Genomic DNA, 24,663 nt, shown 5'->3' with positions numbered 1-24,663 from the left:
ACAGAGTAAGTGTTGTACAATATTGTTCCTCGATTCAACTGTAATGGAGATTTTGCATCAACATCTCAGATCACACTGTGATCCGTTATTTTTTCTCCTTTGACTCTCTATTGGCTGATGATGGATCACACTGTATGATTTGATAAATGCCTATCATACTGTGATTTGATAAACCAATACCTACTCAGACTGATGTCCCCACTTGGGATTGCCCTAATTTTGTCCTAAATCACAGTTTGATAAAGGATGATTGCTCAATTGTTTCTTTAATCCCTTTATTTTGATCCCAATATATATATATATATGGATAAGAGGTAGTATCTATTGTAGTTTATTAAGGTAGTTTCTAGTTTCTAGTTTAGACATTACGAATATGTATGCTATGTCTTACAGTTGTTTACCTCCTTATATCTACTATTAATGTCTTCTCTAGTCTGTCTTAAAATTAAGAATGATTATCAGTGATGTTTCTAATGATTTTCTGATTCTCAAATGTGCTTGTTGCTTGGTGATTCGATGGTGTTTCTGTGGTACTATTGTTTTATGCTTCGATAATTCTTAATCCCTGAATGCTGCCTTTCTAAATTACAGATATAATTATCATTGTTATTCCTTCTTGTATTCAATGAATGTAATTTAGTTTGACTGTGGCAATTGATTTTATGTTCTGATGTCTCTTCCCTGCTGATGAAGATCTGATTGAGTTTTCCATTGATGTAATTATCTGCTGTATTCAACTGTCTTTTCCAGAAGATTTCCTCTTACTCGATACATTTTTTGTGTTCGCTTGTGATTATTGATTGTCTTTTCACCTTGTATTTTTCCTGCCATCTGCTGCTAATGATTGGTAATTTTCTTGATACACTTCCTTACCAATGATTATCTAATTGTGTCCCTTATCTCTCTGCCGGTTGATATGAAACATCCAATAGACATGTACATTCCATTACTTCTTGCCATAAGAACACAAGCCCAATGAATCATAATTTAATTGATTATTTTCCCTGTTTGCCGTTTGTCATCAGTAATGATTAGTTAATGGTTGCTTCCCAAAGTCTTTTATGAAAAGTTTGCTAAAAAGGATTCAATGATCTTACTATCACGTTTCTCTTACATCTGAGGCAATCATCCTATACATGCTGTCATCAGTAATGCCTAAAAATTTGATTGATAGCATCACTTGCCATACTTGCTGCTTCTATGACCATCAAACTCTATCGTTTATTTGTTTTGCATTATTTATTACTTATATATTTTATGTTTTAACTTTATTTTTATTATTAATTATTAGATCCTATTTCGGTAAGGGGATGTCACAAGATCCAACACAATTGAATCCAGAAACAATATTGAACATAATTATAGATTGTGGAAACTTGAGATCGCTAATAGATAGTAACCGCACTCACAATCCACGATATTCTAAAAATGAATAGGCAAGGATTTCAGTAAATTGAAATAAATGCAAGGCTACAAGATTGAATGGGCAAAATGCAATGCATGTAAGCAGGTCAATGATTTCATACGATGGAATGGGCAAAATGCAATGCATGTAAGTAGGTTAATGATATCATACGATATTAGTGAATTAATGGAATCAAGTAAAAAGTCAAATTGAAATTGTTTGCAGCAAGGAAAAAGGCATAGAGAGAGTAATATCTCACACATATAAATAAGAATATGACTCCAAGAGAGGCCATCTGATTTGTTTTATTTCAGGCAGAATTCTGACCTCCAGTGTATTTATAAGATGATCTATCATAGAAATTGGAATGCAAAAGATGAGTTCATAAGTTTCTGATAACTTATTAAAAGCATTTCTTGATACTGCTTTAAATGTTGCATTCTGCATTGAGAATCATACATACAAATTGCTTGCCATAACATTGCATCTGGTAAAGATTGCATATATGATATACAAGATAATATTCCTTACAAACTTGTAGGTACATGCAGATTTTCATTTGATTTTAGTTTTTACATTCTCGGTGCAGAGATTTGCGACTTTGGGAGGTTATACTCTGCACCTCTTTGGTCATAAATTTAAGGGTCACAACCTCACTTCTTGAGTTGGGAACTAGACACGTCAAAGAACTATTCATAGAAGGAGCATTGCTATGCATTGCTGTGGATAAGTTCCAACCTTGCCATGCATTATCCAGGGAAAGTTCCAACTTTCTGAATGCATGGGCAAATCCTGCTCGCCTGATAAGAAAAAACACCATAACATGCTGCTACCCTAACGGTCCTGCACGCTGATAGACATGCATTGGGAAAAGTTCATTAAGGGATTCAACAGTCCTAAATCCACCAACTTCTCGCAATCCACACCAACCACGTTGTGTGAGGAAATAACGAAAATCATCTTCAGTATAGAAGGTCTTCTCCTCAGTTGCACCCGTCAAACAATCAGACTCATCATAGCAGACCTTAATTGTTAAACCTAACATAAACATTTACAAGTTTAGCACATGTAGATGATCAAGCCATAAGAATGTCATAATGCAAAAACTTAGAATCTCTATCCTCTAACCTTTCAAAAATCAGAGAAACCAGTATATCCTAAAGACTACCTAGGTGTGCATTAATAAGAAAAAGAAATATCTACCAACCTTCATCAAGACAAAGCATATAAGTTCCCAAAGGCATGTTTCTATCAAGACTGTGGACAACCCCTTCCTCATCTTGTAACCAAAAAGCCCTTTTGGTACGCAATCCAAACGCAGGTCTGATGGCCCCTGCTATAGCTTCAGCAGTGCCATCAATTCCAATTCGTCTGCTGATGTCGCCCCATTTAATCACAATCACCTTTCCATTATACAATGCATGATTTTCTCCACCTATATTAAAGATTTATCAATATCGATGAGGAATATTACTCTGTTGTCCAAATTAATGCTCAAAAAACATAATTGTATTAATTATATTTATTATAGTACAGATCATATTCTATACACAGATATGGGAGAAGGCAATATGAAATGTCAAATAATTAGATCCAACTCCAAACAACCTTCCTTGTCACACTTTGATGCATCAATGCAAAGTTACCATTTGCAGTGGCATCCCTCCAATTCCAGGGAGGAACACCATTGGCAGCAGTTGCATCAGACAATGGTAGGGCCAGAGGAAGTCCATCATGATCCAATGTACGTTCCAGATTAAGTGGAGACCTGCCAGTTCCTACATAACACAAGAACAACTGTATATATTATGAAGACATTACATATAATATTTTAATTAAAGTCCTGGTTATAGTCTATGAACATAATCAACAAGATAATAAACCAAAAGAATACACTAAAAAATAAAATGTAAGCACACAAATGTATCAGTTTAAGTGCATTCTCAATGTTGATTAAGTAATTTCTATTAACTCCCAAGTTGGTAATTTAAACTTGTTATTCTAGATTTTGTACAGACACCTACTTCAATAAAATAGAAAGAATGCATGTTTTGAAACAATGCCAATCCTTATTCTTTCTAAACTAGCCATCTCAGGTATAGTAAATTTGCATAAAAGTATTTGATTTAATCTGAATTTGTTGGAAATAACACTTCATAGAGGATCTGCATTATTTAAGGGAATGGGTAAAAACCACAGACATGCAAATTAAAATGAGTACATTAAGCATCCTTTACTTCATTCACTCACAGTCTGAATTCCTGGAGTATTAATATAGTAACACGTCTAAACTCTTTAAATGGAAATAACACTACATAGAGGATCTGCATTATTTAAGGGAATGGGTAAAAATCACAGACATGCAAATCAAAATGAATACATTAGGCATCCTTTACTTCAGTCACTCACAGTCTGAATTCCTGGAGTATTAATAAAGTAACACATCTAAACTCTTTAAATAGTATCACTAAACCAGCAACCTATGAGGTGTAGTCCATTAGGGATGAATCCACACAGTATATATAGGCATATTGCACTATTACATCATTTAGTGATCACATAGGAATAAATTCACACATTATGTGATTCAGGAGCATCCACGGGCATAGAGAAATCTTGTGTCAACCAAATTTTTAAAAATATTTTTTGTTTCAATTTGGTTAAGGTTAGGTAAATGAAATTAAATGCAAACTACTATAGGTCTCTGTCTACCTTGGAAAGTGTTCAAGGGAACATAAGAGGATTTAAATTATTTAATATTTGTGGCCTACGTCTAGAAGCAAATGTAAATTTCATGAGGAAGCACATTTTAATATTGATTACGAGGGAAAAAGGAGAAAATCCCCATCTTCGCATACCTCTTAAGGAAGGGGAAGAGTCAGGCTTCCCCATGCCTTAGGGATTACAAAATAGAGAAGAAAAGACACCTTTTTTTATGCCCACTTTGGGAATTTCAACAATCGCCTCCTTAGGCAACCATTTGGGAAAGTTCTAGGGACAGCTATTAGCTGTGTGTTGCATTTCTTGGTTGCCTTGTGTTGCTTACTGGGAGGAGGCAAAAGATGTCTAAGAGGTGGTTGCCCATGGTTTTGAAATACAAGTGGTTCTTTCAAAAATGTTATAAGTTAGGGTCTTGGGCTAGTTGTTGGCCATTCAAAGTCGAGTCCTCCATTACAGAACTAAAGAAGAAAAATTGGTAGCTCCAGCGTGCAGATTGGTAAGCCTAAGCGGCTAATATTTTTGTAAATGTTGATATTGTATTTTCTATTTTCCTTTGAAGAAATAGCAAGCATTTTCTTCTTGCAATTTCTGTGTTGTTGTGGTGTTGTTTCTGTTGGGTGGTGTAACTCTTCATCACTTCAATGTTAATATTATAATAGAGTTTAACCTGTATACAAGCTCAATTTATTCAGAATTCAGCTACAAAATGTCCTTTTAGTTCAAATTTAATCTATTTTCGCTGTACCTTGTAGCCTTGAGACAAACTGCTTTATTTTTGCTGTGATCTATACCTTCACAGAAAATTTTACTTATTCTAGCTAAAATTACTACCATTACTAATGCTAACAGTTGCAACGCAGTGACTTGCATCCTTCATGTCTGTAACTTCAGCATCACATTAAGAGTTATATAAACTCTTTGTGCATGTTTTCTTGAGAATTTCCTTTGTTGTGTCTTGAACTACAGAAATTCCTAGCATATTGTCCATGTCACAAGTTCTGTAAGCATGTTCGGCAACGTAATGCCTCCTTCCTAATTTTCCCTAGAATTTGCACTAGAATCACAATTGCTTCAAGTTAGGGTTAAAGTTGCATCTTATTATGTAAATACTCTAAATAATGTGATCTTGGATTTGAATCCTAGAAGCAAAATCTATATATAGATAGATACATACATATACGTGCACGCATATATATCTATTCTATTATTAGGATTAGATAATATGAATATGACATCATAATCATATACTGTCAATAAAATTATGCAACCATATTAAACATTGGAGGAAGAAACATGATAGGTCCTACCAAAGCAATTTCTACACTATGCCCAAGAGTAGATGCCTACCAAAGCCCTCCTCTTTGCTTGCATAGTGGTTTGCTTGTATCTGCCTTACCTATCAATGTCTCATCTTCCCAGAGGCACATATCACCTTGTAGAGTTGAGCGGAGGCTGTAAGAAGGTTTATCGGTCCTGTGTAAGTGCCCTCTTGCCGTCCCTACCTGATGTAAGTGCCCTCTTGACCTCCTTACACAACCCTCTTTACCCTCCTCTTACACCTCAAACCATTCCTACAAAATGGGTTGCAGGCAGTCAAACACTTCCTATATGCTACTATAAGTATTCATTTATGCATCATCTATTATTCATATAAGCATACACAATTACTCGTAAGATCATATCAGTCTGCTGATCTGCAGACAAATTCTTGGGTATAAATGCTGATCAATCTTATGAATTGCTCTTAGTCCTTTTAGGTGCTTGTGCTGACTTACATTTATATTTCTTTATAATTGTGCTTTAAGTTCAATCATCCAAATGATTGAACGATTTCCTTTTATTGATGATTTGATATATTGATGACTGAATGAATGTCGAAATCATAAAGTGATGAATGATGATTAAGTTAGTACTGATTTGATGTATTGGTAAGTGATGACACATAAGTGATCGTTGAATGATTTGAACCACCACCTTTGATAAGATTGAAGTTTTTCATTGGTCCTTTTAAAATAATATAGTATTCCTCAAATTGATCTTCCTTGGATGTCCTCAAACGAAACCTTCTCCTTTTTATATCTTCCAATATGAGGGAGAATCTGTTGGCAATTTGGCTAGGTTAGACTATTTGATGTTGTCATTTATGGTAACATCTTAGTTGTGTGAAGAGGGCAGATCATGGAGATTTAGTTATGGCAGTTAGAAAATTGTCTAAGTATCATATAGTTTATTTGGCAGAACAGATGGAGTTTTGATCAGCACAGTTTACAGAGACAACCTTGCCACGTGCGAAGTTAGGTACAGATACCTGACATCATAATGATGACGTATGCAAGTGCACAGGTCAGTACGGGCAGTGCAGATATGGACAGATTACCAGTTACAGCAGTATACACGCAGAACAGAGCAAGACAGAGAAATGAGTATTTTGGGTTAAGGAATTATTTTGTTTACGACATAATTATTTAACTAATTAGGGACGACATCCTAAATGTTAACCCTAAGTCAGCGAAAATTATTTTTATATTATGTAAGATGTATAAAGACATGAAGGCCGATTGGGCAGATAATTTGTAATTAGCAAGGTATAAAAGAAAGATTGTATATGCGAAGTTAAAAAGTAGAGTGATTGTGAAATAATATGATATTGATGTAATGCTCTATGATGCAAATTCTGATGTATGATTAGAGGAATGCAAATTCTGGGAGTAGCAAAGGCAGTATCAGATATTGAAGATACAGCAGAAGTGTAAAGAGGTTTTCTTTTTATCTCTCTTGGTATTGAAGGAACTATATTGTATATTGCATGTTTGGGCAGTGGGCTCATCTTGCATACATTTTGTATTTGTATATAATAATTCCTAACAGGGTTGAGGCTTCTAACAAGGCCTAGTCCTCTAGCAAGGACCAAGACACTATACGGATGTAGTAGACTCTTAACTGGGCCAATATCTTTCACAAGATACTTTTGATTAGTGGATCATTTTGTGGGTACCATCCCCACTGGGGATTTCCCTTGGCCAAGGTTTCCCTAATTAACAAAATCTGGTATTATGAGTTCTCTTATTGCATGGTTATGTTCATTGTTTACTATTCAGCATAGTTAGTTTGCTTTCATCAAGTTATAAGATTGTTAATAATATCCAATCTTGGGCTAAAGTTTGTAAAATACTGATTCACCCAAGGGGCTCAGTATTTCCTATTTCTAACAATTAGTATCAGAACACAGTTACTTAGAAGAGGCTTAACAGCTTGAGTAAGATCCCTATGGATATGGAATAGTTACAGAAGAACCTGGAAGAAGGTTTTGAGCAGATTGATATTCTTACTGAAGAAAGAGATGCTTTGAAAGAAAGATATGAAGATGTTAAAGACTACATTGGAAAGCTGAAAGATAAAATTGATTATCTCAAATCCAAGAAAGAGCCTAAAGATCAAATCAAGGGCAATGAAGTTTCAAGAAAGATTGAAGAAAGAAAATGAGATCCTAAAGCATGAATTGAAGATTATTGATCTGAAATTGAGCCTAAAGACAAATGATAGCAAAATTGAGTCAAATTTGAAATATGAGAATGCAAATCTAAGATCTAACTTTACAAAAGTTACATAGGAGCTTGAATCTACTAAGTTGCAGTATGCAGAACTTGAGAAGTACAATATTATTGTGAAAGAAGAGTTAACTCGGTCCAAGTAAAAACTTGAGAAATTATATTCTGGCAGTGAGAAGATTGATGAAGAAATGTCTTTTCAAAGGCCTTCTAATGATAAGACTGATCTTGGATATTTCATTGGAGAAAAATCAGCTAAGAAATTTGAAGCTAGAAAAGGGCCTAATCCTGAAATTCATCAGCCTATGCAAGATAAAGAAGATATGAATAAGATTGAGCCAAATCAATTGAATAATGCATCTAAGGAGGTTGAGCAAGTCAAACAACCTAAACAAGTTAATGAACATATGCAACATGAGCAAGTTGAATCACCTAAAGAAGTGAGATATGAATTCAAAGCCAGATGTTATGCATGTAATGAAGTTGGTCATATGAAAAGAAATTGCACAGGTGAGCGATTTAAGCCAGTCACTGATTTTTATTGTTATAATTGTCATGGTTTTGGTCATAGAGCAGTTAATTGTAAAAAACCTAAATTTGATAATAGTAATAGCAATAGTAGAATGTTTAGAGGTACTAACACTGAAAGAGGAAGAACTGAAGAAGAAAACAATGCAGCAAGGAACAACATTATATGTTACAAGTGCAACAACTTTGGACATATTGCAAAAATTTACAAAGCACCTGTTAACTAGCTTGGATCTAGATTTGGAAACAATGCATTAGTATGTCAGTTGTGTAACAACTTTAGTCATCTGTAGAATGGATATGAGGTACAACACCAAGAATCCAAATTTAAGAACAAATATGAATAGGAATGCCATAAGGAATGATAACAACAGACAGTCAAAAAAACAGCATAAAAGAACATGTAAAAGAATTCAAGGAGGTATTTGTCAAAGCCAAAGATCCATCAAGTTCATATGTAGTGTTGGAAGAGTCGTCAAATGAAGTACCTGAAGGGAGATTGAAGTCAGCAATTGTATTTGATTCATCCTATTTGAATTAAGTACTTATACAAAAGACCGAGCATCAGAAAGATAAAAGAAATGTTAGCGAGAAAGTTAAGGAACGTGTAGTTAGTATGAGGTAGAACATGATGTGTACAAGCCATGGTTAAGTGCATAGATGTTTTGGAGTTCGTATACGAGTGTGTGGAGCAAATCAAGTCTCCTGGCAATTACAAACAACTTTTATTGATTGTGTACTTGTGCAATTAATGCAGAGATAAATTGAAAGTGATTTAAGGGACGAAATCAAGTTATTGAGTACCATTCAATCGTGCAAGAGATGAAGGATAGCTTTGGAGTGAATTTAAGGTGAATCTGAAAGAGTTTTTCAAATACAAACCAAAGCAAGCCTTAGTTCCACGAAAACAAGGTATTTATCGTGTGCGCAGTCGTTATTTAAAGTATTAATTTGAAAAATGTCAAATCCCACAGTATGTAATGTGAGTGAGAGGCCTATATATAACTTCAAGAAATACCCATATGTTTCTTTGGAAGATGATCCCCTAGGGGCCTTTTCACAAGTTCCCCACAATATATTACACATTGAGGATATTAGAGCATATATTCATTGCAAATTTGAGAGCATTGCTGATGGCGACATTCATAAGGATTTAGACTAGTTTGTAATAGTGATGTCTCTGAAACAAGGGTTTGAACATCTAAATGATTTGAACTTAGTCAAGCATATGTTTTATTGGTGCAGGAGCAGCATCTTAAATCACGAGATAAAAGGGGGTGTGATAAAAAATAAAAAATAAAAAAAAATTGGAGAGAGAAAGTGACGAAAACTAGAAGAAAAATAATAATAAATAAATAAAAATGGAGAAAAGAGGGAAAAAGGCATTTAATAGGTGGCATTATTTAATGTAACTTGTGGCTTGAGGGTTTATGTAATGTAACTTACTAGGCCAACTTGTGGCTTGGTCTAGTATAAGTAGAGGGTCTTGTCTTGTCATTATTCATTTAGCATGGAGCATAGAATTCAACATGGGATTTGGCATGAAGGAAGTCAGCTAGAGAGAGGAGTAGTTGAGTAGAGTGAAGTTTGTGAGTAGAGCTAGTAGCTGTGGCTTGGGAAACAAGAAAGTTGTTTGGTGGCTTGCGAGCACAAGCATAAGTTTAGATTCTTCTTGGGGGTTTTCTACTAGATTGTGGATCTGGGCTAGCTAGGATTTGGATCTTGCAAGATGTTGCAAAATTACTATTGTAATTGCTTATGTATTTGGCCATAATCCGAAAGGCCTTACAGCCGGGCATATTGGATATAAATTTTATCATTCTATTATAAAAGTTGGCATTATTTGGATCTAAATCTTTGTGTTATTTTTATACTTCCGCTATGTGGTCATTTGTTGGGACTTAGGACATCTCCTTTAGGGATTCTCCTACCTTGCACTGCATCATTTACATAGACTTTTGATAATCATGAGTGGAGCAAAGTCATTCTGAGAAAAATTCACGAGGACATGTTTTGGGTAGGGGCCATCCCTGTTATGATTGATAATGAGTTGATCCACAAGCTTACTGGTTTGAGTAACGAAGGTTGTAATCTAGTAAATGAAAAGAATGTAAAGAAATTGGTTGAGACTATCCTCAAGACTAAATCTGATGGTAGAAACATGAGATTATACTTGATAACTGAAACAGAAGTAAGGCTTATTAGCAAAATCATTGGCTTCAAGATGCATTACAGTTCTAGACTAAATGTAGTGCCTATTGGATTCATCCATGTAGCTTACTTGATGACTGTGAAGAGAGAAAAGGTCAATATGTGTGAAATGAGACAGCAGTTATTGGATAACATAGATAGACTAATGAAGACAAAGAATGTAGCATTCAGATTTGAATCATTATTGATACATCTATTCTTCCAAGTGATCAGAAGTTTCCGTGGTATGCCTGATCATGAATGGGATAGTGATAAGTGCACTATGAGCATGGTAACCCATTACTACATGAAGCAATCAGAGGAGAAAATGGCAGATGATATTACAAGGATGATGAAACGCTTTCAATCAGCCATGAAACATAGATTCAAAATCCCACCATCATTGGTTGAAAAGTACAAGAATGGCATTTACTTTATGGTAGAAACTGGTGTTACTTGTATGGAAGCAGTTGAACCTAGAGTCAAATTTATTGACCCTAAGGGATATAAAATGACTAAGGAACTAATAGAAGGATATGCAAAACATAATCTTGGAGTCTGAAAGAGACAAGAAGTGTCCTAGATGGGGCACCTATGAGGAGAAAGTTAAGGAAATTCACAGTGAACTTCACAGCAAGGAAATCAAGAAGAAAGTAGAGAAAAAGATTAATACAATTTTGAAAGAATCTAGCATGACATGAGAGGAATACAGAGAAGCAATCGGAATTGCTATGGAGATGTAAGCAAGTGGTCAAACTAAGGTATTAATGGCAAAACCATTACCAGTTGATAGTGGATTATCACAAGGTGTCACAATAGTTGGACCATCAACAAGTGCACCCTATGCAACAGTGTCACAAGTGCAACCAAAGGTTGTACCTCCAGCATAGAAAGCAAAAGAAGAAGAAGTTAGTATCACAAAAGTTCAAACTGTTACAAGCCTAGCACCAGGAGGTCCGCAAGGTTAACTAAGGTAAAGCAGAGCAAGTAGAGTCTCCTTCAAAGAAAAGGACAAAAAAAATGTCAAGTGGATTGGGAAAAAGGAGGAAAACTCTACAAGTAGTTGAATCTGAGGAAGAAAAAATAGAGGTAACACAAGTAGAGAAGGAAAAGGTAGAGGAAAAGACACCATCTGGCTCAGGCTGGAGTAGCAATGGGATGGGTGACCTTCCGGGATGTCCTGTTGCTTCAACCCTGTGAGAATCACCTAGATCAAATGAGTGCTAAGTGTTCCATTTATTCTCATGAGAAATGGATTCATGTTGAATCACTACTCATGAAACATGGGTCAATGAGTTTGACTCAAAATCACATAGTTAAATCCTGATAGCAATATCACAATTTGACTTGCTGTGGAAATTATCTCCTACTTATCAATTGATGAGCTTAAGGGGCTTTCTAATGAATGGTTCATAAGGCACAACACTTGGTGAAGGTTTTGCAAATGGGGTTGCAAGCTTCAAGGTTTAACCATGGAGGAAACTCCGTAGTTAAGCGCGCTCAGGCTAGAATAGTACTGGGATGGGTGACCTCCCGAGAAGTCCCAGTGCTTCACCCCTACGAGCATCACCTAGATCCAATGAGTGCTAAGTGTTCCATTTATTCTCATGAGAGATGGATTCATGTTGAATCACTACTCATGAAACATGGGTTAATGAGTTTGACTCAAAATCACATAGTTAAATCTTGATAGCAATATTACAATTTGACTTGCTGTCGAAATTATCCCCTACTTATCAAGACATCACTAGTTGAGTACACAATAGCAACAACAGCCTTACCAAAGACATTTGCAACACCAGTACCAGTAGTTATAACAGTGGCAAAGGTTGGGAAGGATACAATAATGACAGAGTCAACATCGTAGGTAACCATTGTTACTGATATCATGCAAGTGGATAGTACAAGTATTACCCTTGATACAAAAGAAGAAGATCCTTTTAAGGATTATGGGCAATCTGTTGTTGGCAATTTGGTCAGCTACACCACTGTTGTGAGGTTCTCACACCATCGCCCCAAATTCTTTGGGGACCCCCCCTTTTTTTAATCGCCTCAGCAAATTTTTGGATTGCCAAAATTTTTGAGTTTTGAAAATTTCACGCCTTGGCACCTTCAGGACAAATGTAGAGAGGGTTAGATGTATTTTCACCCGGTTTCAACTTGATTTTCCAGAGCTATCAATTCTATCCCTAGGCCGAACAATTTTCAAAGTTAATTTCAACTTGGCAGGATAAAATTGTGAATTTTGTACTTAGACGATTTCTTTTGAAAATTTGGTTTTAATTGTGTAAATTTGGATGATTTTCAAAAGGGAAATTTTAATTAGACTTAAGTTCTTGGAAAATCTTTTTTTTTGGTGAAAAGGGGGATTTAATCTTGTAGGATGAAGTTAAATTGCAAAATTGATTTTTGACTCTAGGGGGCAATTTTATTGTCATAAAATTTTAAATAGCTTGGCAAAATCGATTTGGTAGAAAGTTGCAAAAAAATTGGCTTTAATTGGATTAATTTGCCTTGAAAACTTTTTAGTTTTTAATGAATTTGGTAATTTAATATTGAAAAAATGGCTTTTGGTTAGCCAAAATCCAAATTTAATGACGTATTAATTACTAAACCCTCATTAAATAGAAATATTTAACACCCTCAAGGCATTATTTAATTTCTTTTTGCAATTTGGAGTTAATTGGCAAATTTAAAATGCAATTTTCTTTTTGGCAAGATTAAATTTTGAGCTAAGTATTAAATTATGAGTCATAACTTGGATTTAATTTTTGTTTTTTCTCTCCTCCAGGACCAAGTCGGCCAGCTTAGAGGGAAAAGAAATTGGGTATAAAGGAGACCTCTCTCCCATTTCTTTTTCACAATTCATTTCTTCCTCTCCTTTGTTGAGCGAATTTCCTTGAGGAGCAGATTTTTCCATGCTTGGCGATTTTGTGGAAGGCAGTTTTCTTGCATTTGTTGGGCGATTTTGCTTGCATTTGGCCATTTTGAGGCCTTGGCAATTTCCTTTGAGGGCAGATTTTTGCAGAGTTTAATGATTTGTTCTCCTTTTGTGGGCTGCAATTTGTGCCCTAGGTGACATTTTTGGGCAAATTGAGGACTTCCATGCTTGGAGGAATTAAGACAAGGGCAGAACTTTCCACTCTTGGCATTTTCTTGAGGCAGATCTGATTTTGTGACATGGACAATTCATGGTGAAGGTCTGATTTTTCCTCCATTTGGGACTGCATTCTTTATCTCAGACTTGGCGATTTTGTTGAGAGAAGGGATGCATATGAAAGTTTGATTTTTGTTTGATTGAGCAAGTGTTGGATAGTTTTAGAGGTTTAAATTTCTAATTTGCAAAGGGATTTGGAGTTCTTGAGGTCTTGTCCTAGGTTCCGAAAAGTCGCTGTAAGATTATTAGTTAAGGTGAATTTTCATCATCTAGAGTTGCAAGGGGTCCTTAAGCTGACATCCTTCTTTCGTTCTAGTCTAAGGATTGCTCCTCTTGGTTCTTCTTGCCTTCTGGTCCACCACTCTACCATCCCGTAATAAGGCAACGAGTATGGAGGATGTTAGTGCAAGTAAGAATCTCAAGCGGGCAAACACTAAGAAAGACAAAGAGGATATGATGCCCAAAACTCCCTTCTTCTCGAAAATGAAGAGAATAACTGACACCAATATCGGTACAGTGGACATGATACGGATGAGAGACAGACTAAAGGAAGGACAATCCCCCTTGGCAAAAAGGATATACAAAAGCGGAATTGTACATGCGGCGGCTTTTCCTCCCACATTGCCTTGTCCAGAATTGATTATGGAATGTGCATCCAGATTTGATCTAAACAGTAAATCCATCATTTTTGAGGAAGGGAAGAGAGTGTTGGTCAGCATCGGTAAACAAGCAATCGAAGAAACATTCAACATTCCCTAGTACAAGGGCATAACGGTTGTGATGATGGACCAAGCAACTAAATCATTTCAAGATAAGAATTGGATACACGAGGGAAGGAAAGGTGTTAACAGATCATTGAGGCTCACAATGGCAGATTTCAAACCAGAATATGGTGATCTTGTTGTTCTGCTCAGCCGGATCATGGGCCTAGCTCAAGGGATGCAATTCGAAAACTAGATGTACTTCTTCATTGATGAGATCGAGAAAGGGAAAAGAAGGTTAGATTGGGCCAAGATCATAAGCGAGAACTTAGAATTGCAACTCAGAACTATGCAAAACCAAAGGCAATTCTACATGGGCTCCTATCTATTCTACCTAATTGCTAGATTGTACAAGAGTCTGGGACTTAAGGCCTTAGGAGAAGTTGGTAGCGGACTGGGACAATATTTGGTACATGAATGCTATCCGCAGCTCCATTTGCACAACAACAAGGATTACAAGATATTTTGTGATGCCTTCGCTATGAAGACAGTAAGGGTACTACAAGGGACACCTGCTAAGAGACTTTCACCAGAAGCAGAAGCAAGAATTAAAAAGTATGGGAATTGGTTCATCCAATTTTCGCAATTTACATACATTAGAGTGGCAGGAAGTACAGTTTGTCCTAAGAGGCTTCCAAGGTACCCACCCAACAAGGTAGTTTTGTTAGAATTGGCTAGGCAACTTGAGCACTGTGATAGAATAATGAGAAATGAAGGGAAAACAGGCATTTCGTTCTCAATCGTAATTGGCAATGATAGTTGCCCAAATCGGGCCTCCTTTGAAGCTGCAGAGAAGGAATTGGAATGGTATCATCTAGGATGGTACAAAGCAAGGCAAGGATTCGAGCCTAATGGTCTTATCAAGGTATCTCATGGAAATGAATTCAAGCATGTTCCCACCATAGAAGACTTTTGGGCCAACGCCAAAGATGACTTTCATGTGAGAAAGCTAGCTTTCTCAAGGCTGTCGGTGAACATGATGAGGGCTATTAGATGGAGAGACCTTGATATTCCAGATCAACTGGAGGATGATGGAAATGTGTTGAGAGAAGACTATGATACAGTAGAAGGAACAGAATTGAATCCAGTGGATTGGAATGACCATTAGGATCCTTCCTTGGAGGCAGTCACAAGGGCAGTGGATTTACATACTGAGTCGTGGTATAATGAAAGACTAAGGAAGCTACAAAGACAAAGGATTCCCCTTACCTATGAGATGATGAAGCCAAAAGAGAGACAAACAGAATTAGTCGGACAAAGGAATGAAGGAAATAGCCAGCAACAGGAAATGATTAGAAATAGCAAGCAGAAAGTTTTGGAGGTAGAGAAGGGCAAAGAACATCCAGAGCCTCCAGCCAAGAGACAGCATGCAACTCCATCAAGAGAGAGTATAATTGAGGCTAAAAGCCAAGAGGTCAATTCAAATGATAAAGAGGCCATGATGGAGGTGAGCTCTGATTCAAAATCAAGTGGCTATAGTGAAAGCACTGAGTACTCCCCTCTCTCGGAGAACCAGAAAGGAAATGATATGGAAGAAACTAGTAGAGAAGAAGATGGACCAATCGACATCGAGGCAATAAGTCAAGAACCCAAGGCTGTCGGTGATGCTTTGTTAGTCGAACCAAATCCAAATTTGGGGAGATGCACTGCACCACTATGGTTAAGACAAATGCTTATGCCAAGAGGAGAGGTGGTAACGGCCCATACAGCTGAGGACATCCAAGGGTTAATGGAAAAGGGTGATAGCAAGAACCAAAAACAAATGGCAAGAACGGCAGCAAGGGTAATCAGGAGTGACAATGATGGTCACCGAAAGGTTCAGATTGCTATTCCAACAGTCAACACGGCAGTGAATGAGATTGTGGCCCAAGAATATGAGATAGTGGAACATAACTTGGGAAGGAATACAGATGATATGGAGTGTGAGGAGGTCCAGGAAGGTATAGCATCAATAAGAGAAAGGTTAAGGAAGGCAAATGAAAGGATAGTAAAGTTGGAAGCTGAGAACAAATATTGGAGAGATAGCCAGCCCATCCAACAGCTACACCAAGCAGCCCTTCCTCAAGACAGCGGGAGCAATTCAGGAGAGATATCAGCTCAGCTACACGAAGTCAAGGATTGGATCCATGATACAATCCAAGATGGGCGAAATTTCTTGCCTTCCTTCATCTCGACATTCCAGTCATTAGGGGCCATTAGAGACAAGTTCAGATTATTCGAAGAAGAGTGGAAAGGTTTCCTTCCCATCAGAGATTTGGCTATTCCTAGGCTACAGGCGTTCATTGGGTTACCAAAGGCATATTTGCAAAGGGCCAGGTTGGTTGATGAGAGAGGATTGAGTATAGTTGAATCTTGGATTGTTGCATTAACTACCAGATTTAGAACACTTGAGGAAATACATAATGAGATTGCACGACACAGTCCAAGCGTCAACACTTCTATTTCAACCATGATGAGCGATGTTGGGGTGGCACTTGATTTTGAGGATATTAGAGAAGAGGATATCAATGAGATAGATTTTGGATCGAGGTTGGATGAGTTGGGAAAGGTTGCCATCAGGAAGAAGCATTTGGGCACCCTTTCCTCTCTCAATGCTTTTATTGGATTTGTGAAGGAATATGAGAAGGATCACGAAAAGATACTACAAGCAGCAAACAGCGTGGCGAAGTCCGCAAAACTCAGGGCAAAGCACACACCTTGTCCTCCTATGGAAGAAGTTAACGAAAGGCTAGCTAAGTTCATTGCCTTAGCTAAGAAAATGAAAGAAAAAGGAAGATTTATATTAGAAGATCATTTGATGTAAGCCCAAGTGGCAATTTCCCTTTCTTCTAGAATAGGACAAGTGTTTATTTCTGATTGGCCACCATTTTGGTGCCTTCTCATTGGTTGCCACTTTTTGCACTTTTTTCATTGGTCCATTGATGAGGTGGCAGCTTCTCATTGGCCGATGGGGTGGCAACCCTAATTAGGGTTTTGAGGATCCAATCTGGATCGTTGATCTTGTTTTGATCTCCACTGTCCGTTGTATTTCTGGCCCCTATAAAAGGCCATTTGCTCTCATTTGTAAAGTGGTTGGAGAAATTGTTGCGAAGATAATACCAAAATTGCTCTCTTCTTCATTGTTGCGATTTGCATGTTGATTAAGAACATTGGGTATTATTGCATGTTTTCTACTTCCACATAGTTAGATTTCCTTTCAAGTTGTTAAAGTTGGTTGCATTTGAAGTTGTTTAAGTGAAGTTAAAGTAGATGGATAGTTGTATGGTAGCATTGGCAAATGTTTGATAGGGATCAATACTAGACCACTAGCATCCTAGCGGCTGGTTGGGAAGCCTTGTGTGGTAAACTAGTGTATTATTCCTTCGAATCATTGCACCTGTGGAAGTGAGGCTGCTAGTCAGCTCTCATTAGGTTTGATCCCCGTCCATTTGCTAACCTTCTATTCATAGGAGTAGAATAGTGAGTAGTTGGGTAGTCAAAGCTTAGAGAAGCAAGTTAGAGGAGTAAGTGAAGTATCAGAGCACATCCATTCACCTTCCACAACCATCGCTTTCCCATCAACATCATCACTGGTAGACACATCCTTCATCACCACCACCAACATTATCTGCCACCTACACATTTCACATACCAAGCCACCATCACCATCATTCCACCAAAGCCCAAGTCATCCTCGAAAGAATAGCGTAAGGCCGCCTACGTGATTACCAGCAAATCACATCGATAAAACTGAGTGAGTATCCACAAGAGTAGGGAACATTGGAGTTATTCTCATATCCCATGAGCAATAACTTTTCAAGAGAGGAGTTGCATATTTGATATCTTATATCGAATATTCAAATCCTAATATGTTATGTAAGTGATACAAAACTCGCATCAACAACCACCTCTAAAGATGAGGAAGAGAAAAAGAGCAAGGAAGAGGAGGAAGAAAGAAAGAAAGAAGCAAAGAAGAGGAAGAGACTAGAAGAAAGAAAGAGAAGAGAAGAAGAAAAGAAAAGGATATAAGAAGAAGATAGAAGAAGAAAAGCTAAAAGAGGAAAGGAAGTTAGAAGAAGTTGGAAGAAGATGAAAAGAAAAAAAAATTGAAGAAGAAAAGATAAAGAGAAAGGAAGAAGAAGAAAATAACAAAAGAGAGGAGGTGAAAAAGAAGAAAGAAAAGAAAAAGAAAGAAGAAGAAGATAGAGAGATAGCAGAAGCAAAAAGAAAGGAGGAAGATAACAAGCCAAGTGTACCTAGTTCTTCTAGGAAACCCCTTTCATTAGCAGTTCTTACTGGATTGGATGATGATGATCAAACTGAATTGATCTCATCACTTAGCAAGATAATTGAGAAGAACAAGAAAGTAAAGAGTTTGCAAAGTTCACTGATGGAGGTAATAGATAGGTTATAGAACGCAATATCAGTGAGAATGAGAGAACCAGACCCACAGGATAGAGAAAAAGTTGTTCTTCAAGCTTTTGATGCAGAATTTACAAATTTGTCAGATAGAGCAGCAATCAAGGCACAAACCTTGCATGATGCAGAGTTATTTAGGAAAGTCTGTGACAATGTCAGTAATGATTTGCAAACACTTGATACTTGCATCAAGGAATTAAGATATATGGAAGAAGGAAGAAAATTGTATAGACAGTGCAACCTGTCATACAATCATATCAAGGCCATAAATGATGAATTAAATGCAAAGATGACTGAGTTGCACATTTTGACAAGTTACAGCAACCTAATACAAAGATTGAAGATCTTGAGGCAGCTATAGCACAGATTCATTATGAAATCAAGATCATTGAATTAAGGAAACAAAGAGTGATAAAGAGGTTCTCTTTGTTAAGAGAACATCTGACTTTAAAGATTAGCATTGTGCAAAAGAAGCTTGATGAATGTCTTGCAGCAAAGACATCTTATGAGAGGTTTGTATATTCTGGTCTGAATGCAATAGAGGTGGCACCCTATGGTTTATGCATGCTTATCAACATATCAGAGACAGTCAAGGACACCTGGCAGAAAGAGTTCGAAATTCTAAAGTCCAGCTTTACAGACTATGTTTCTAGAATATCAAACTCTACATAAAGGGAAGGTAATACAATTTTGATTTTGCATCTAAATTTTGGTATCTTTGTCATTGATGTCAAAGGGGGAGTGATAAGAAAAATTGTATAGATATATATGTATAAGGAAGAGATAAGGTATAAGGGGAAGTAAATGTAGAAGTTAGTATTATAATCAAAGGGGGACTTATAGTATAATTAGGAGATATAAAGAAAGATGGTAAATAGGCAATGATCCACAGTTTTGAAATTTTGAAATTTTGCAGAGGTCAATTTTGAAAAAAAATTGTTTTGGGACTTAACCAATTTTTCCACATGTTGCCATTAATGCCAAAGGGGGAGATTATTGGAAATTTGGATAGGTTAGACTATTTGATATTCTCATTTATGGCAACATAGGAATTGTGTGAAGAGGGTGGATCGTGGAGATTTAGTTATGGCAGTTATACTTAGAAAGTTGTCTAGTATCATATAGTTTATCTGGCAGAACAGATATAGATTTGATCAGCGTGGTTTATAGAGACAACATTGACACGTGCGAAGTTTGGTACGGATACATGACATCATCATGATGACGTATGTGAGTGCGCAGTTCAGTACAGATAGTACAAATAAAGTTATGGGCATATTACTAGTTATAGCAATATACAGACAGAACATAGCAAGACAGAGAAATGGGTATTTTGGGTTAAGGAATTATTTTGTTTACAAAATAATTATTTAACTAATTAGGGATGACATCCTAGATGTTAACCCTAAGTCAACGAAAGTTAATTTTAAATTCTATAAGATGTATAAAGACATGAAGGCTGACTGGGCAGATAATTTGTAGTTAGCAAGGTATAAAGGAAAGATTGTATATGTGAAGTTAAAAAGTATAGTGATGGTGAAATAATATGATATTGATGTAATGATCTATGATGTGAATTCTAATGTATGATTAGAGGAATGCAAATTTTGTGAGCAGCAAAAGCAGTATCAGATATTGAAAATATCAGCATAAGTGTAAAGAGGTTTCATTTTTATCTATCTCTTTGTATTGAAGGAACTATATTGTATATTGCATGTTTGGGCAATGGGCTCATCTTGCATACATTTTGTACTTGTATATAATAACTGCTAATAGGGTTGAGGCTTCTAAGAAGGCCTAATCCTCTAACTAGGACCAAGAAACTATACAAGTGTAATAAACTCTTAACCGGGTCAATATCTTTCACAAGATACTTTTGGTTAGTGGATCATTTTGTAGGTACCATCCCCACCGAGGTTTTCCCTTGGCCAAGGTTTCCCTAGTCAACAAAATATGGTGTTATGAGTTCTCTTATCGCATGGTTATGTTTATTGTTCAACATAGTTAGTTTGCTTTTATATGCAAGTTATGAGATTGTTAATAATATCCAGTTTTGGGCTAAAGTTTGTAAAATACTGATTTAGCCCCCCCTCCACCTCCCTGTTAGAAACAATAGTCCACCAAGATAACTTGGGGGGGGTGAATCATTTATCCAACAATTAAAACATTTATCTTCTTTAAAAAAGCTTAACCATTCAACCAAAGTAAACAACAACCATACAAAGATGCACATAAACAATTACACTAGATATGTTAGACTAGGGAAACCCTTGATCAAAGGGAAAACTCCGATGGGAATGATGCCCACAAGATGATGTACTAATATAAATGTTCCTCGTTAGAGGATGGACCCTATTAAGAGTCTATTACAACATTTAGTACAATGAGTTCCTGTTAGGAGACTTTGAATCCTTGTTAGGAGATTCCAACACTGTTAGGAGTTGTCGTATAATTTATGCAAGAAGAGCCCACTGCCCAAACATGCAATTTCAACTATAAGAAGAGCTCACTGCTCAAACAAGTAATTTATTGTTAGCTTCTTTTTCCTCAGTCCTTGCCTCTGTCTTGTCAACCAAACCAATCACTATCAAACCTTGTAAACCTAGTCATGAACCTCAGATCCAAATACTGAACCTCGAATCACTCAGCAAAACCTTGGCAATGAAATTTCCTTCACTTCCGCACTGCTCTGCTCAACTTCGCATTCTGCACTCTCTGTTGCTTATCGAACATTCACAATTCACAATTGTTTGTGTCATGATAAAGGAAAATGTCCTTCCTTTATACCGAATCCATAAAACAATTCCCTGAGTCGGTTGTTAGTCTTTCTCAATTAATTATTATAGGACTACATTAAGAGCATGTTATACTTAGCGATAACCTTAATCTTCTACCTTGCAACTTGAATAACTTTCCATACACAATATTATGACGAGCAAACTTAGCCACATCATCACCAACATGTCTTCTTCATATCCTCAACCTCGATCATCAAGATATCACTTCTACTAAGAGATATTACAAGTTTACCAAAACATGCCTCTATAAACTCTATCTCAGAACAGACATCACCAAAATTTACATAACTTCTTCTAGACTTATCCTTTCTACTTTCGACGTTAACTGCATATACCAGATACTCCAAAGTATCTTCCATAACCTCTGGTGGTTATCATGCTCAACTAGCTATCCATACCAACTTGATCTTTTCATTGTTCCTCTGTCAGATACCATAGAAGACATCAAACATGCTATGTTAACATCAATGACAAACTCCATCATGAATGTAACATATCATCATCAAACCAATCTCTCCAATCTTCCAACAATCTCCCCCTTCGGCATTGATGGCAACATAGACAAAAACATCTAGTTCCAAGAATACCAACAAAAGACTGTCCATCTTCAAATCCTCTTCATCAATCATACTCCCCCATTGCTATACCTCAATGTACTATGTACCAAACTGTTATTACAAATTCATGCCAAACTTCTCCTCTTTAGCATAATGCTTTTCATGCAATACTTCTCCCCCATAATATGATGTTTTTCATGCCAAACTTCTCCCCCATTGACATCAATGTCAAAGGCTTCTACAACCAACATCTCTGCATCAAACTTTGCAACAACTGATACTTACTAGCTCGAGTGTCAAAAGACATTGTTCACACAACATCAATAAGAGTCCTAAATGACTCTTTCCATCTCAGATACTCCCCCATACAGGAAGCATCAGCATCTAGTCCAAACAAACAATGGTGCTCTGTTACCCTGGACTGATGCACTCTTGCATCTTCTTACTCTGATGTAGAAAGGGGCATAACTCCAAGCATACCTCGCAAATACTCAAAAGTCTCTTTGGGAAGAGGCTTAGTGAATATATCTGCAATCTGCTCTTTTATGCTCACATACTTCAATTTGATTTCCTTTTCTATAACTTTTTCTCTCAACATATGATACTTAATAGTCCTCGAATGCAATACTAGATTCTTAGACATATTTATCGTGCTTGTGTTGTCACAATGTATAACAACAGGTTCACTGATTTTTATCCTTATATCCTTTAACATCTGCTTCATCCAAATAACTTGATAGCAATTATTTGCTGCTACAACATACTCTGCTTCTGTTGTACTTCGAGATGTACAATATTGCTTCTTACTTAACCAAGAAACCAATCTTCCTCCAAGAAAGAAGGCTCCTCCACTAGTGCTATTTCTGTCATCCACACTACCTGCCCAATCTACATCAATATAAGCACTTAGAGTAAAATCATTAGCTCTGTCATACCATAATCTAAATTCTGAAGTTCCTTTCAGATATCTAAATATCCTTTTAACTGTTGCATAATGTGCTTCTTTGGGATCAGCCTAAAATCTTGCAACAATTCCAACTGCATTTGCTATATTTGCCCTTGTGTGAGTCAGACATTGCAAACCTCCAATCATAGATCTATACTTCTACTCAATGGTAGGTGTCTCATCCTTTGAAAATAACTTGAGTCCAATTACCATAGGTGTTCCAACAAATTTACATGTTTTCAAACCAAACTTTTTCAGTAAATCCTTCAAGCACTTAGTCTGAGAAATAAAGGTTCCTTCTTTATTCTATACCATCTACAATCCTAAGAAATATTTCATTTCTTCTATCATACTCATTTCAAATTCTTTCATCTCTTCTACAAACTTCTTACTTTCTTCATCATTACCTCCAAAACTAATATCATTAACAAATATTACCAAAATCATCAAACCATCATCAGTTTCTTTCTAATACAAATTACTATTTGCCATACCTTTACTATATCCAAGCTTTGTCAAATGCTTGTCTAACCTCACATACCAGGTTTTGGGTGCTTGCTTCAATCCATACAATGCTTTCCTCAGTCTGCATACTATGTCCTTGTCATCTGTCAAAGGACATCCTTTAGGCTGCTCAATGAATACCTCTTCTTCAAGTTCTCCATTCAGAAATGCTGACTTGATATCCATCTAATATACTTTAAATTTCTTTTGTGCTGCATAGGCTAAGAATAATCTTACTGCTTCTATTCTAGCCACTGGAGCATAAATCTCCTCATAATCTATTCCTTCTTGCTATGAGTAACCTTTACATACCAATCTTGCTTTGTTTCTTACAACTTCTCCTTGCTCATTCATCTTGTTTCCGAATACCCATTTAGTTCCTATCATATTCTTATCTGCTGGTCTAGGGACCAATTCCCATGTCTCATTCTTTTCTATCTGATCCAATTCCTCTTTCATAGCTTGCTTCCAATAATCAACTTTACATGCTTCATCTACATTCTTAGGCTCAACTTGAGATATCAAGCATAGTTCTTCATTCACTCTACTCCTTGTCATCACACCTTTGTCTTTGCTTCCAATGATCTGTTTGGATTGGTGTTTCTTTATCATGTTCTTTCCTGAAGTAGGAGTTGCTATCTCAACCCTTGGCTCTACTATAAGTTCCAAGCTTAGTTCCTACCTTTTCTCTTCTTCATTCTGCAAATCATTGTTAGTCTCAAGAAATACGTCATCATTCCTTGGTTTAGTAACAACATCATCATCTAAATTGTAATCAACTATTCTCTCTTGTATTCTGAATTTCTCATCAATTCTCACATTTGTACTTTAAATAATAGTCTTAATTCTCTGATTATAATATCTATAAGCCTTGCTTTTCAATGAATAACCAAGAAACATACCCTCATCACTTTTAGCATCAAACTTACCAATTTCATCATCTTTTTTTATGTAACACTTACTTCCAAATATTCTAAAATACTTAACTGCAGGTGAATGACCAAATCACAGTTCATAGGGTGTCTTGTTTGTGTCCTTCCTGACTTGCACTCTGTTCATGGTATAGACTGTTGTATTCACAGCTTCTCTCCAAAATGTCTTGGATACATCATTTTCTACTAACATAACTCTTGCAGCTTCTGTAACAAAC

General features: G+C 36.5%; 1 protein-coding gene across 2 annotated transcripts in view; it reads right to left on the bottom strand.

The window, feature by feature from the left end:
* Positions 1–1,893: 1,893 nt before the first annotated feature.
* Positions 1,894–24,663, bottom strand: part of LOC149576764 (trihelix transcription factor GT-1-like) — a 33,255-nt gene continuing 10,485 nt past the window's right edge. Inside the window, exons 2-4 of one of the 2 annotated variants that reach the window (XM_089819748.1) lie at positions 3,028–3,183; positions 2,613–2,840; positions 1,894–2,443 (exon numbers count right to left, since the gene is read on the bottom strand). In XM_089819748.1, coding sequence (XP_089675874.1) covers positions 2,235–2,443; positions 2,613–2,840; positions 3,028–3,183 — 593 coding nt within the window. In that variant the 3' untranslated portion in view covers positions 1,894–2,234. The remainder of the gene's footprint in view (positions 2,444–2,612; positions 2,841–3,027; positions 3,184–24,663) is intronic. The other variant, XM_089819755.1, reaches the window with a different exon arrangement.

The sequence above is a fragment of the Cupressus sempervirens genome, chromosome 1 (genome assembly GCF_028749045.1).
Source record: "Cupressus sempervirens isolate cs-2001-9-10 chromosome 1, ASM2874904v1, whole genome shotgun sequence".
Taxonomy (NCBI): Eukaryota; Viridiplantae; Streptophyta; class Pinopsida; order Cupressales; family Cupressaceae; genus Cupressus; species Cupressus sempervirens.
The sequence above is the reverse complement of the archived record's forward strand: the minus strand, read 5'-3'. Positions and strand labels throughout refer to the sequence as shown.